General features: G+C 44.5%; 1 protein-coding gene across 6 annotated transcripts in view; it reads left to right on the top strand.

Annotated features, from left to right (window-relative positions):
* The first annotated feature begins 2,868 nt into the window (after positions 1 to 2,868).
* Positions 2,869 to 11,720, top strand: part of PRC1 (protein regulator of cytokinesis 1) — a 29,950-nt gene continuing 21,098 nt past the window's right edge. For 4 of the 6 annotated variants that reach the window (XM_047796353.1, XM_047796355.1, XM_047796356.1 and 1 more), the window contains exon 1: positions 2,869 to 3,074. In XM_047796353.1, coding sequence (XP_047652309.1) covers positions 3,064 to 3,074 — 11 coding nt within the window. In that variant the 5' untranslated portion in view covers positions 2,869 to 3,063. The remainder of the gene's footprint in view (positions 3,075 to 11,720) is intronic. The other 2 variants (XM_047796357.1, XM_047796359.1) reach the window with 1 other exon arrangement.

Raw genomic sequence — 11,720 nt, forward strand, 5'->3', positions numbered from 1 at the left:
ATCTGAGCTGGGTCTTCCACCTGCACAATAGCTCACGGCAACACCGGATCCTTAAGCCACTGTGCAAGGCCAAGGATCAAACCTGTGTCCTCATGGATACTAGTCAGATTCATTTCCACTGAGCAGGTTTTTATTTTGTTTTTATTTTTTTGTCTTTTTTTCTCTTCTAGGGCTGCACCTGTGGCATATGGAGGTTCCCAGGCTAGGGGTATAATTGGACCTGTAGCCGCCAACCTACACCACAGCCACAGCAACATGGGATCCTTAACCTACTGAGCAAGGCCAGGGATTGAACCTGCAACTTCATGGTTCCTAGTCGGATTCGTTAACCACTGAGCCATGACGGGAACTCCCTACTGAGCAGATTTTTAATTTTTACCCCCCACATAGAGCTGGTTCTTCTCCCCATGATTTCTAAGAGCTTCTGGTTCATTTTCTCCTCACCACCCCCATGGCAGAGGTACTAGTTTTTGGCCTGGGCTTTTGCAAAACTGTCCCTCCCAGTTGCACTACTTCCTATTTGATCCCTAATCCACAGCACAGCCACTTACAAAAGGAAGATCCAAACCTATGTTGCTGGATCATCAAAAGTCTTCTTTCCAGAGAAGAATGATAATGGGGTATGAGTGCAAATTCCAAGGAAGATGCATCTCTCAAGTATCTTGCTAGAATCTTGACAGTGCTATATCAAACTAGTGCGCAAGATCAAAGACACTGCTGACAGGGCTGTCAGCTTATAGCAAGAATATGTGGCAGTCGGAAAAAGATTCTATGGCCAGGTGAGTCAACAGTGGCAGTGCATTGAACTTACATTCTGAAACAGCACTGTTCACTAGAAATCTAATCTGACCCTTTTTAGTACAGTGTTTCCATGCTGAGTATGTGCTCTGAACTGATATCTCCCAACGCTTCTATGACTGTTAGCTTCAGAACTACAGTGTGAAGGGCATGATAAGAAAATTGTCTTAATTCTGGATACTTAAAACGCTGGCCCTGAGAACCTATCCTAAGATCATGAGTTTTTGAAGCTTTCTGGAAAGCTCTCAAGCTAGTCAACAAAGAGTGCAAGTAAATTTATTTTTTTTACAAGAATATACTTTATTATTATTAATTTTCTTTCGGTAGCTTATGGAAGTTCCCAGCCTAGGGGACCAATTGGAGCTACAGCTGCCAGCCTACTGCCACAAGCCACACAGGATCTGAGCCACATCTGCAACCTACACCACAGCTCATGGCAACACCAGATCCTCAACACAATGAGAAGCCAGGCATCAAACCTGGATCCTCGTGGATACCAATCAGATTCCTTAATGCTCAGCCACAAAGGGAACCCTGCAAGTAAATGTAAAAAGTGGTGTCCAGGAGTTTCTGTTGTGGCTCAGTGTTAATGAACTGGATGGAGTAGGATTCATGAGGACACAGGTTTGATCCCTGGCCTTGCCGTGAGTTAAGGATCTGGCTTTGCCGTGAGCTGTGGTGTAGCTCACAGATGCGGCTCAGATCCCGTGTTGCTGTGGCAGTGGCATAGGCCAGCAGCTGTAGGTCTGATTGGACCCCTAGCCTGGGAGTCTTCATATGCCTTGGTTGCGGCCCTAAAAAGACAAAATAAATAAATAAAAATGAAAAAGTGGCGTCTGTAGGCCATATACTAGTGGCGTGAATGTTTGGTACACTGATGACAAGTTAAAGGAGATCGAAAGCATCGATGAAATCCTTCCAAAAGCTAAAAAACATGGTCCTGAAGGTGACCCCAAACCAGCATCCTTTACTTTTCCTTCATGAAGAACGCAAATGAAGAGAATGCACAGAAGTTGGCCAATACACATGAGGAAAATGTACAATTTCAGTTATAATCAAGCAAGTATGAATCAAAGGAAATGCCACTTTGCCTAGCAAAGACATTTAAAAGATAGTGCCCTACACTGCCGAGGTAAGGGGAAGGTACTCTTCCATGAGGCTTCCTTGGTGGGAGGGCAAAGGAATAAATACAGACAGTGGAGAGGGATTGTTCAGTAATTACATTTCTAGGAACCAACTCTAAGATAATGCAAGGTGCAAAGATTTAGGTATGAAGACATATTTGTACAAATTACAATCTAAATATCAATAGCAAAGCAGTTGAATTTTGAATCTACACGCCAAGATATTATGCAACCATGAAAAAATGAAAAAGTGACATGCATTTAGGCATGGAGCAAGAATACAAAAGTATTTTGTTGATTTTGAGTTCTTAAATTTTCATATAACCATTATATAAACCCACAGAATTTGAAAGAAAGCCACGATCCGGGTTGTCTCCATTTCTTAGGCAAGTCATTGGAACCTTTTTGAGAGAGTTCCCTCTAGAAAATGGTGATAAAAGCTAAGCAGGATGGTTGTGAAGATTAAATGGGAATCACTTGTCTAGAAAGTTACTAGGCCAGTGAGTAGAGTTCAGTGCCCCTTGCCTTTTAGGGCACAGCTTCCTACATGGGGGAAACTGCCATCAAAACTCAGTCCTCAGGCTTGCTATCTGAATGAGCAAGGAACCCAACTAAGGAGCCAGGGTTTCCTGTTAATCTTGCTCCAGCCCCTCCGCTGGCTGAAGGCAGCCAGGCCATCTACGCGCTACGCTGGGGAGACAGGGAGACCTGGCAGCCTCTGGCAGAGAGACGCACTTCGAATCCAAACAGCGCTGGGGCAGGGAGCGGCTGCAACTTGGCCTGCTCCCAAAGATGGGACAGCTCCTCCCGGGTTACAGCAGAGCCAGGAAAAAGAGCTCGCGCACGCGCGGACGGCGCCCGCCAGGGCCCGCCTTCTCGGGAGCCCTCCCAGGCCCAGGGCGTGAATCCCCGCCCCAAACGGCGGCGCGCCTGGAGGCGGGGCTTCCCGAGGAGCCGCGAGACGTAGCACCAATCGCTGGGCTCCTCCGCCTCTGGGTTCGGTTTGAAATTCTGCAGAAGCATAACCGCTCGCGGAGCGCCGAGGGGAGTGAGGTTGAGGGTACTTGCTCCCGGTATCTGCGCTCGGGCCTACGCGGAGAAGGTCGGGGGTCAGGACGCCCGCCTGCTTGGACCTTCCGCCATGAGGAGAAGGTGCGGGTTGCGGGGAAATCGAGGGGGCGCGGGAGGGAGCGACGTCCCTATAGGGTGCGGGCCGGTGCGGGGTCCGAGAGGCCGCCCTTGGCCTGGGGGTGGGGCGGTACGTCAGCTGGGGCAGCGCGCGCGAGAAGCTGGGGAGCGACAGGGCAGGGATGGGAAGAGGGGAGCTGCGCAAGGACCACGGGGCCTCCGCCTGGCGGAGGCCAGACCTGACGCCCACCTTCCCCAGGCGGCCGCTCCCTCCGGTTCCCGCGGGGCACAGGTGCCTGGGAGACGCGGCAGGGCGGGGAGGCCGGTCGGGCTCTGACGCCCAGGTGCGGGTGGTCAAGGCTGCGTCCGGGAGCCCCACCCTCTCCGGCCCGCAAAGCGGCTCAGGTATTGCTTCTTGGCACCAACAGCTCCTTCTGAGTCTTTTCTGCTCAGGGTTTCTCATTTTTCTTAAAAAAAAAAAGCCGTGAAATTTTGATTTATCGTTGTTCTTCGATGTTTCTGGGTTGCTGGGTTGACTTCGATTGGAAAAATAGCTTGGTTTTCTTGCAAATCGAGAAATTCTGATTAAAGAATTCTTTTGCAGCCGTTTTAACAACTTCGCAGGCAGTACTGGGAAAGGAGTGTCGGACTTGAGATCAGGACCAGACTCCTCACACTTAACAGCTTTGTAGCTGTGGGCAAAGAGATTGAATGCCAGTTTGTTCATCTCTAAAATAATAATGCCAGTGCATAGGACTTTTGTGTTAAAAGCCATAGAAATGTTAACCTTATTTTTTCAAAGCAGTGGGTGAAGCATTGTGATGATTCATTATGTAATGATTTGTAGTTATTGGTCAAACTGATTAGTGTGTGGCTTTGGAAGTTTCTTCCTTCTGTGATTACTAATTACAGCCGTTCTTTTCAAATGCTTGCCCTGGTGGGAATAGGTCACTGGCACTATTGGAAAAACAGATAAAAAGGTTGTGGATTACAAACATGTTATTATCTAAAAGCGCGTTCAAGCTGCTGTGATGCATTCTGAGGACTAGTACAATTTTTATTTTTATTTTATTTTATTTTATTTTATTTTTTTAGGGCTGAACCTTCGGCATATGGAGGTTCCCAGGCTGGGGATGGAATCAGAGCTACAGCTGCTGGCTTACACCACAGCCACAGCAACCGGGATCTGAGCTGCTTCTTCGACCTACACCACAGCTCACGGCAACACCCAGGGATTGAACCCGCATCCCCATGGATCCCACTCGAGTTTGTTAACCAATGAGCCCTGAAGGGAACTCCCAGACTAGTACAATTTTAAATAACCTTTCACAGGAAACCCTTACTTCAAGTCCATTAACAATTTTGGATTGTTTGGGCATCTGCTGCTTTCAAGAAAGTAAGTCAAGGGGGAGGAAAAGTTATCAATTAACTTTGGTTCCAGGCTGACAGGTATCATTAGGCTTTTTTATTTATTTATTTATTTTGGTCTTTTGTCTTTTTAGGGCCACACCCACGGCATATGGAGATTCCCAGACTATGGGTCTAATCAGAGCTGCAGCTTCCCGCCTACACCACAGCCACAGCAATGCCAGATCCGAGCTGTGTCTGAGACCTATACCACAGCTCAAGGCAATGCTGGATCCTTAACCACTGATCAAGGCCAAGGATCAAACCCGAAGTCTCACGGTTCCTAGTCGGATTTGTTTCCGCTGCGCCATGGTGGGAACTCCTCATTAGGCTTTTTTAAAACAGCAGCTGGGAAATTCCCTTGTGGTACAGTGGGTTAAGCATCCATTGTTGTCAGTGCAGCAGCTTGGGCTGCTGCTGTGGCGTGGGTTCAGTTCCTGGCCTGGCCTCAATCCCTGGCCAGGGAAACTTCCACATGCTGGTGCAGCACCCCCCCCCCCCCCCCAAAAAAAAAAGAGTAACTAGAATTATTCTACTAACAAAATCAGACTTTTGGGTCATCTTATTTCAGGTGTTCATATTTAGAGAGGACTGTCAGAAATTTGCCTGAGAAACATAATGGTTATCAGATTTTCACTGACTTGACTCTTGGTTATCGATTTCTGAAGTGGGTTGAACAGCGGGACTTAACAAGCCTCTCTGGAGGGCTATTTAAGGACAAGGACAGTGGGTCAGTGGAATGCAGGAAATCATCTAGAGGACCTTTTGAGTTATCTTCCAGTCTAGTGACTTAGGTTCAGGACACTGGAAATTTGGCCCTTTTTACAACCTCTAATTTTGGATTGTGTTCTTGTAAGCACTCTCAGTTTTTCAGTGATGCGTTGTAAAAAAAAAAATCTCAAATTTGCATCTTTTGGGAAATGACCTGAAACCATTTAGCAAGGTAGTACGTAATTGTACGATGATAATTATTTTTCACAGTGATTGTGCTGAGGCAGTATAAGATCATACAGCTTGTTTGAAACATCGAGTTACTCATTCAGATATGCTTCTTGAATATTCATTATAATAAGGTGCCATTCTAAGTGTTGAGGATTCCAACAAGTGAACACAACTGACTTCTCTGCCCTTTTACAGTTTACATGACAATAGAAAAAAAAGGTAATAAATCTTACATTAAGTGGTAATAAGTGCTATGGAGAGACGTCAAACGGAGAAAAGGGATAAGAAGTACTGAAGGTGTGGGAAAGGGGACTTGCAGTGATGAGATTGGTCAGGAAAGGCTTCCCTGAGAAGGTGATCTCTAAGAAATGACCTAAAGGCAGTAAGAGGCAAGCCATGGGACATGGAGGGGAAGACAGTCTAGGTCGAGGGCGTAGTAAGTGCCAGTGCCTGCAGTAGGATGGGGCCTGGTGGTTCCTAAAAGAGCAAGGAATCCAGTGTGACTGGTTGAAAGGGCTCTGGAGGCCTTTGTTAAAAGACTGGGGCAAGAGATCATGGTGGCCACCTGAACCAGGGAGGTAGCAGAAAAGGTGAGAGGGAGTGAGATTTTGGCTATCTTTTAAAAGTAAGGCTAGGAGTTCCCTGGTCACCTAGCAATGAAAGATTTGGTGTTGTCATTGCTGAGGTTCCAGTTCAGTTCCTGGCCCAGAAACTTTCACATACTGTAGGTGTGGCCAAAAATAAACAAACATCTCTCTTAAAAAGAAGCTAAGGCTAGGAGTTCCCATTGTGGCTCAGTAGGGTAAGAACTGGACTATATCCATGAGGATGAGCATTCAGTCCTTGGCCTTACTCAGTGTGCTAACAGTCTGGCGTTGCTATGAGCTGGGTGTAGGTCGTAGACATGGCTCAGATCTGGCATTGCTGTGGCTGTGGTGTAGGCTGGCAGCTATAGCTCCGATGTGACCCCTAGCCTGGGAACCTCCATATGCTACAGTGTGGCCTTAAAAAAAAAAAAAGGAAAGAGAAAATAAGGCTAATGACAGGGATGTAAAAAGAGGTGTCAGCAGGATGATATAAGAATTAAGTTCTTATAATTGGAATGTTGGGAAGAGTCTTTTTTTAATTCTTTGAAAATTGTATTGTCAGAACTATTTCTAGAATATTTGGTAATTTCAAACACCCATTTTCCAACCAAATCAAATTTGTTGAAGTAATTTTTAGTTTAGGCTCATCTGCTGGAGTTTAGCAGTCCATTTGTTGTATAGGTGTTTGTCTTGATTTTAATTGACTTGAGGTCTACAAATTTTATCCCAGTTTCATGACATTTTATTTTGTAAAAGTAATTTGTTTGACTAAATGAATTAGCAATCATATCTAAGGTTTTCAATTAAGTCACAAATTTTAAAACTTCAGGAGTTCCTGTCATGGCTCAGCAGTAATGAACCTGACTAGTATCCATGAGAACATGGTTTGGATCCCTGCCCTTGCTAAGTGAGTTAAGGATCTGGTGTTGCCTTGAACTGTGGTATAGGTCACAGATGCAGTTTGGATGCCACATGGCTGTGGCATAGGCTGGTGGCTATGGCTCTGATTCAACCCCTTGCTTGGGAACCTCCATATGCCATGTGTTGGGCCCTAAAAAGACAAAAAATAAAAAACAGATTGTGTGCCAGATTTTTTAAAATAATGGCTTTATTGAGAGAAAATCCTCATAGCATATAATTCACCTACTTAAAGTGTACAGTTGAATTATTTTTAGTGTATTCATAGAGTTGTGATGCTATTATGGCAATCAGTTTACATTTTTATCATCCCTTTATAATTTTTTTTGGCCATGCCTGAGGCATGTGGAAGTTCCCAGATCAGGGATCTAACACACACTCTAGTAACGACCCAGTCACTGCAGTGATGCCAGATCCTTAACCCACTGCGCCACAAGAGAACTCCCTTTATCATTTCTTTAAACTCCTACCAATTAGCCCTCAGTCCCCTTTTCCCACGGATCTCCCTCCCCTGAATCCCAGCCCTAGGCACCTACCAGCCTGCTCTCTCTGTAGATTTGCCTATTCTGGATATTTCAAATACATGAAGTCATAGCTATGTCCCCTTTTGTGATTGGCCTCTTTCACTTGGCATACGTTTTCAAGGTTTATTGTCAAATACTATCCCATTGTATAGGTATATTTTACCTGTTCATTAGTTGATGGCCATTTGGGTTGTTTCTGTTTTTTGGCTATTAATGATGTTGCCATAAACATTTTTCTTTTTTTTATGTTTTTGGCCACCCCTAGGCATATATAGTTCCCAGGCCAGCGATCAAACACAAGCCACAGCTGTGGCAATGCTAGATCCTTAACCCACTGTGTCAGGCTGGGGATGGGACCCTCGTCCCAGCAGCACCCCAAGATGTTGCCAATCCCATTGCACCATTCGGGAACTCCTTTTTTTCCCTTCTTTTGCCATAAGAAGCAGATCCGTAACATGCTGCATCACAAGGAACCCTCTGACTGGGTTTTGTTTTCATGAGAACTTAGCTGTCTTGTGGAGATTGACTGGGATGGAGTGGGCCATTCAGACTGGAGAGCACTCTGTAGTGCCCCTCAGATCAGTGTCCCAGGCTGGTCTGGCTCAGCTCTCAGGTTTTGCATTCAGCCTTAATACTGACCACAGACTTTGTAGGTTATTTTATTTATTTTTTGATTGCTGTACCTGTGGCATACAGAAGTTCCCAGGCCAGGATTGCATCCAAGCTTCACCTGCAGCCTGTGCCACAACTGTGGTAATGCCAGATCCTTTAGCCCACTGCACCAGGCCAGGGATTGAATCCACAGCGACTTAGGCCACTGTAGTTGGGTTCTTAACCCACTGTGGCTCAGCAGGAGCTCTTGTAGGTTATTTTAAATAAAATGACAAAATTAGATTTTTGACTTATGCATTTTTTTGTCTTAAAAATGAAGTGCAGGAGTTCTTGTGGCTCAGCAGAAACAAGCCTGAGTAGTATCCATGAGGATGCTCCCTGACCTTGCTTAGTGGATTAAGGATCTGGTGTGGCCGTGAGTTGTGGTGTAGGTCTCAGACACTGCTTGGATCCCTTGTTGCAGATGTGTAGGCTGGCAGCTGCAGCTCCAGTTTGATCCTTAGCCTGGGAACCTCCATATGCCGTGGGTGCAGACCTTTAAAAAAAGAATAAAAGGGGGTGAAGTAAAAAGAATTTGATCCCCTGAGGAAGCACTTTAGTTAGGCTTGTCTTAATGTTATATTGAATGAGTTAAATACTCCTTAACATTTCTAAAATGGAGTACCGTAAATTCTTTTAATCCCTATTCATTATGTGGATATTGATCTTGGCCATCTGGTGTAGGCAGCTGATATTTATGCAAAAGTTTTTCTTCAACTAGGACAGGCAACCTTTAAATTGGGATTTCTTGGCTAGAGAAATGTCTTGGATGTGACCATACTAAAACCTATGGAGAAACGGATGTTCTTGGAAATCTAGCCTGGTGATTCAGAACCCTTGAATAGGCCGTGACAGAAAGGGGGCCAGTGAGAGCCTCTAGTCTTATTTGTTTGCACCCAAAAAGCTTCAGTGACTTGTTCCAGGTCTCCTAACTGACCGGTAGGTAGCAAAGCACATCCAGAGTCTAGTTTCTCTGGTGCCAGAGCAGTCTCTTTGTTTTCCATTTGTACCAAGAAAGAGAAAATCTCACATGCTAAGCACACTAAAGTTTATCATTTTTAAAATAAAAGATTTTTTTTAAAGATAAAAACATGGAGTTCCCATCATGGCTCAGTGGTTAACATACCGGACTAGTATCCATGAGGATGGGGGTTCGATTCCTGGCCTTTCTCAGTGGGTTACAGATCTGGCGTTGCTGTGAGCTGTAGTGTAGGTTGCAGACGTGGCTCAGATCCCGTGTTGCTGTGGTGTAGGCCGGCGGCTACAGCTCTGATTAGATCCCTAGCATGGGAACCTCCATATGCTACGGGTGCAGCCCTTAAAAAAAAAAAAGGTTAAAAACCCAAGTTACCCAATTAAATTTGTATTTCAGATGAACAATGAATAATTTTCTTAAATAAACTCTTTGTAATTGAAGAATAACATACATTCAAAAATGTACACAAATCAAGTGCAGACTCCATGAATTTTTCCAAAATCAGCACACAATGTGTAACCAGCCCTCCTTGTGCCACCTTCTCGAAGTCACCACTTCCCAGGACAATGACAACCACTATCCTGACTTTTCAAAACAAAGCTTAGGTCTGTCTCTTTTTGAACTTTGTAGAAATGGAATCCCATGGTGATAGATGTGTGCTTATCTTATTTCTTGTGCTCAGACTCTTTTCCTGTTCCCCACCTTTTTGTTTTGTTTTTCCACATTACATTACTTTTACTTCCTTTTTTTTTTTTTTTTTTAAGATTTGAGGTATGATTTACATACAGTAAACTCATTTTACATGTAGGTTTTGGATTCTGGTCACTGTGTTGTTGTGTGATCACCATCAAAATCTAGAATCATTACATCACCCTAAAAAAAGTTTGAATCCTTTTGCGTTTGATCCCCTGCCCCAATTCCAGGCAGTCAGTTTGCTTTCTTTCACTTTTTAAAAAATTTAAAAATTTTTAAAAATTTCATAAGGCGGAATCATACAGTATGTAGCCTTTTTGTGTTTGACGTCTTTCATTTAGCATAGTTCAACATAATGTTTCTGACATTTGTCCATGTTTTGTATTCGTTGCTGTACTATTCCACTGTAGGAATGTACTGTTTCTCCATTCTGTTGATAGACATCTAGGTTGTTTCTACCTTTATGCTATTATGAGGTAGTGCTGCTTTGACTATTCTAATTTGTACCAGATGGCACATATGTGTGCATTTCTGCTGGGTATGTATGGAGACGGAACTGCTGGGTTCAGCTTTAGTGGATACTGCCAACAGCTTTTAAAGCGGTTATACCAGTTCATGCTCCAACCAATTTGTGTATGAAAAGTTCTGGCTTTCCTACATCTTCACCAACACTTGATGATTATCTTTTCATTTTAGCCATTCTGTAAATTAATAGTTTAGAACAAGGCCACTTACTGAATGAGAGAAGATACTCGAAAACAGTGTATGTGACAAGGTTTTAATACCCAAAATATACAAAGAGCTTACATAACTAAACATTAAAAAAAAAAAAAACAACCTGATTAAAAAATGGGCAGAGGATCTGTTTTTATTTTATTTTTTTTGTATTTTTGCCATTTCTTGGGCCGCACCCGAGGCACATGGAGGTTCTCAGGCTAGGGGTCTTATCGGAGCTGTAGCTGCCAAGCCTTTGCCAGAGCCACAGCAACACAGGATCCGAGCCACGTCTGCAACCTACACCACAGCTCACGGCAACACCAGGTCCTTAACCCACTGAGCAAGGCCAGGGATCGAACCCGCAACCTCATGGTTCTTAGTTGGATTCGTTAACCACTGAGCCATGATGGGAACTCTGTAATGGGCAGAGGATCTGAATAGACACTTTTTCCAAGGACTACATACAGATGGTCAACAGACACATGAAAAGAAGTTCCACATCACTAATCATGAGCGAAGTGCAAATCCAAACCACAGTGAGGAATTTCCCTGGTGGCACAGCAGGTTAGCCATGGCGCAGGCCACAGTTGCAGTGCAGGTTCTGTCCCTGGCCCAGGAACTTAGGCATGCTGCAAGAGTGGCCGGGGGAAAAAAAAAAAAAATGCCCACAATGAGATACCACCTTACATCTGTCAGGATGGCAATCATTATTATTTTGGCCGCATCCAAGGCATATGGAAGTTCCTGGGCCAAGGGTCAAACCCCAGCCACAGCTGTGGCCTATGCTACAGCTGTGGCTATTCCAGATTCTTAACATGCTGCACCACAGCAGGAACTCTTAAATTGCTGTTACTATTTTTTTTAGGGCTGCGCCTGCAGCATATGGAAGTTCCCAGGCTAGGGGTTGAGTCAGAGCTGCCAGCCTATGCCACAGCAACACCAGGTCCCAGCCTCAATTATGACCTATACCACAGCTTGTGGCACTGTGTCCCAACGGCAACAAGGGGAACTCCTGAGTGGCTGTTATTAAAGACAACAAATAAATGTTGGTGAGAATAAGGAGAAAAGGATAAACTTATGAAGTGTTGGTGGGGTGTAAATTGGAGTAGCCACTGTGGAAAACTATGGAAATTCCTCAAAAAGTTAAAAACAGGGGGAGTTTCTATAGAGGCTTAGTGGTTAATGAACCTGACTATATCCATGAGGATGCCAGATTGATCCCTGCCCTTGCTCAGTGGGTTAAGGATCTGGCATT

The sequence above is a fragment of the Phacochoerus africanus genome, chromosome 9 (genome assembly GCF_016906955.1).
Source record: "Phacochoerus africanus isolate WHEZ1 chromosome 9, ROS_Pafr_v1, whole genome shotgun sequence".
Taxonomy (NCBI): Eukaryota; Metazoa; Chordata; class Mammalia; order Artiodactyla; family Suidae; genus Phacochoerus; species Phacochoerus africanus.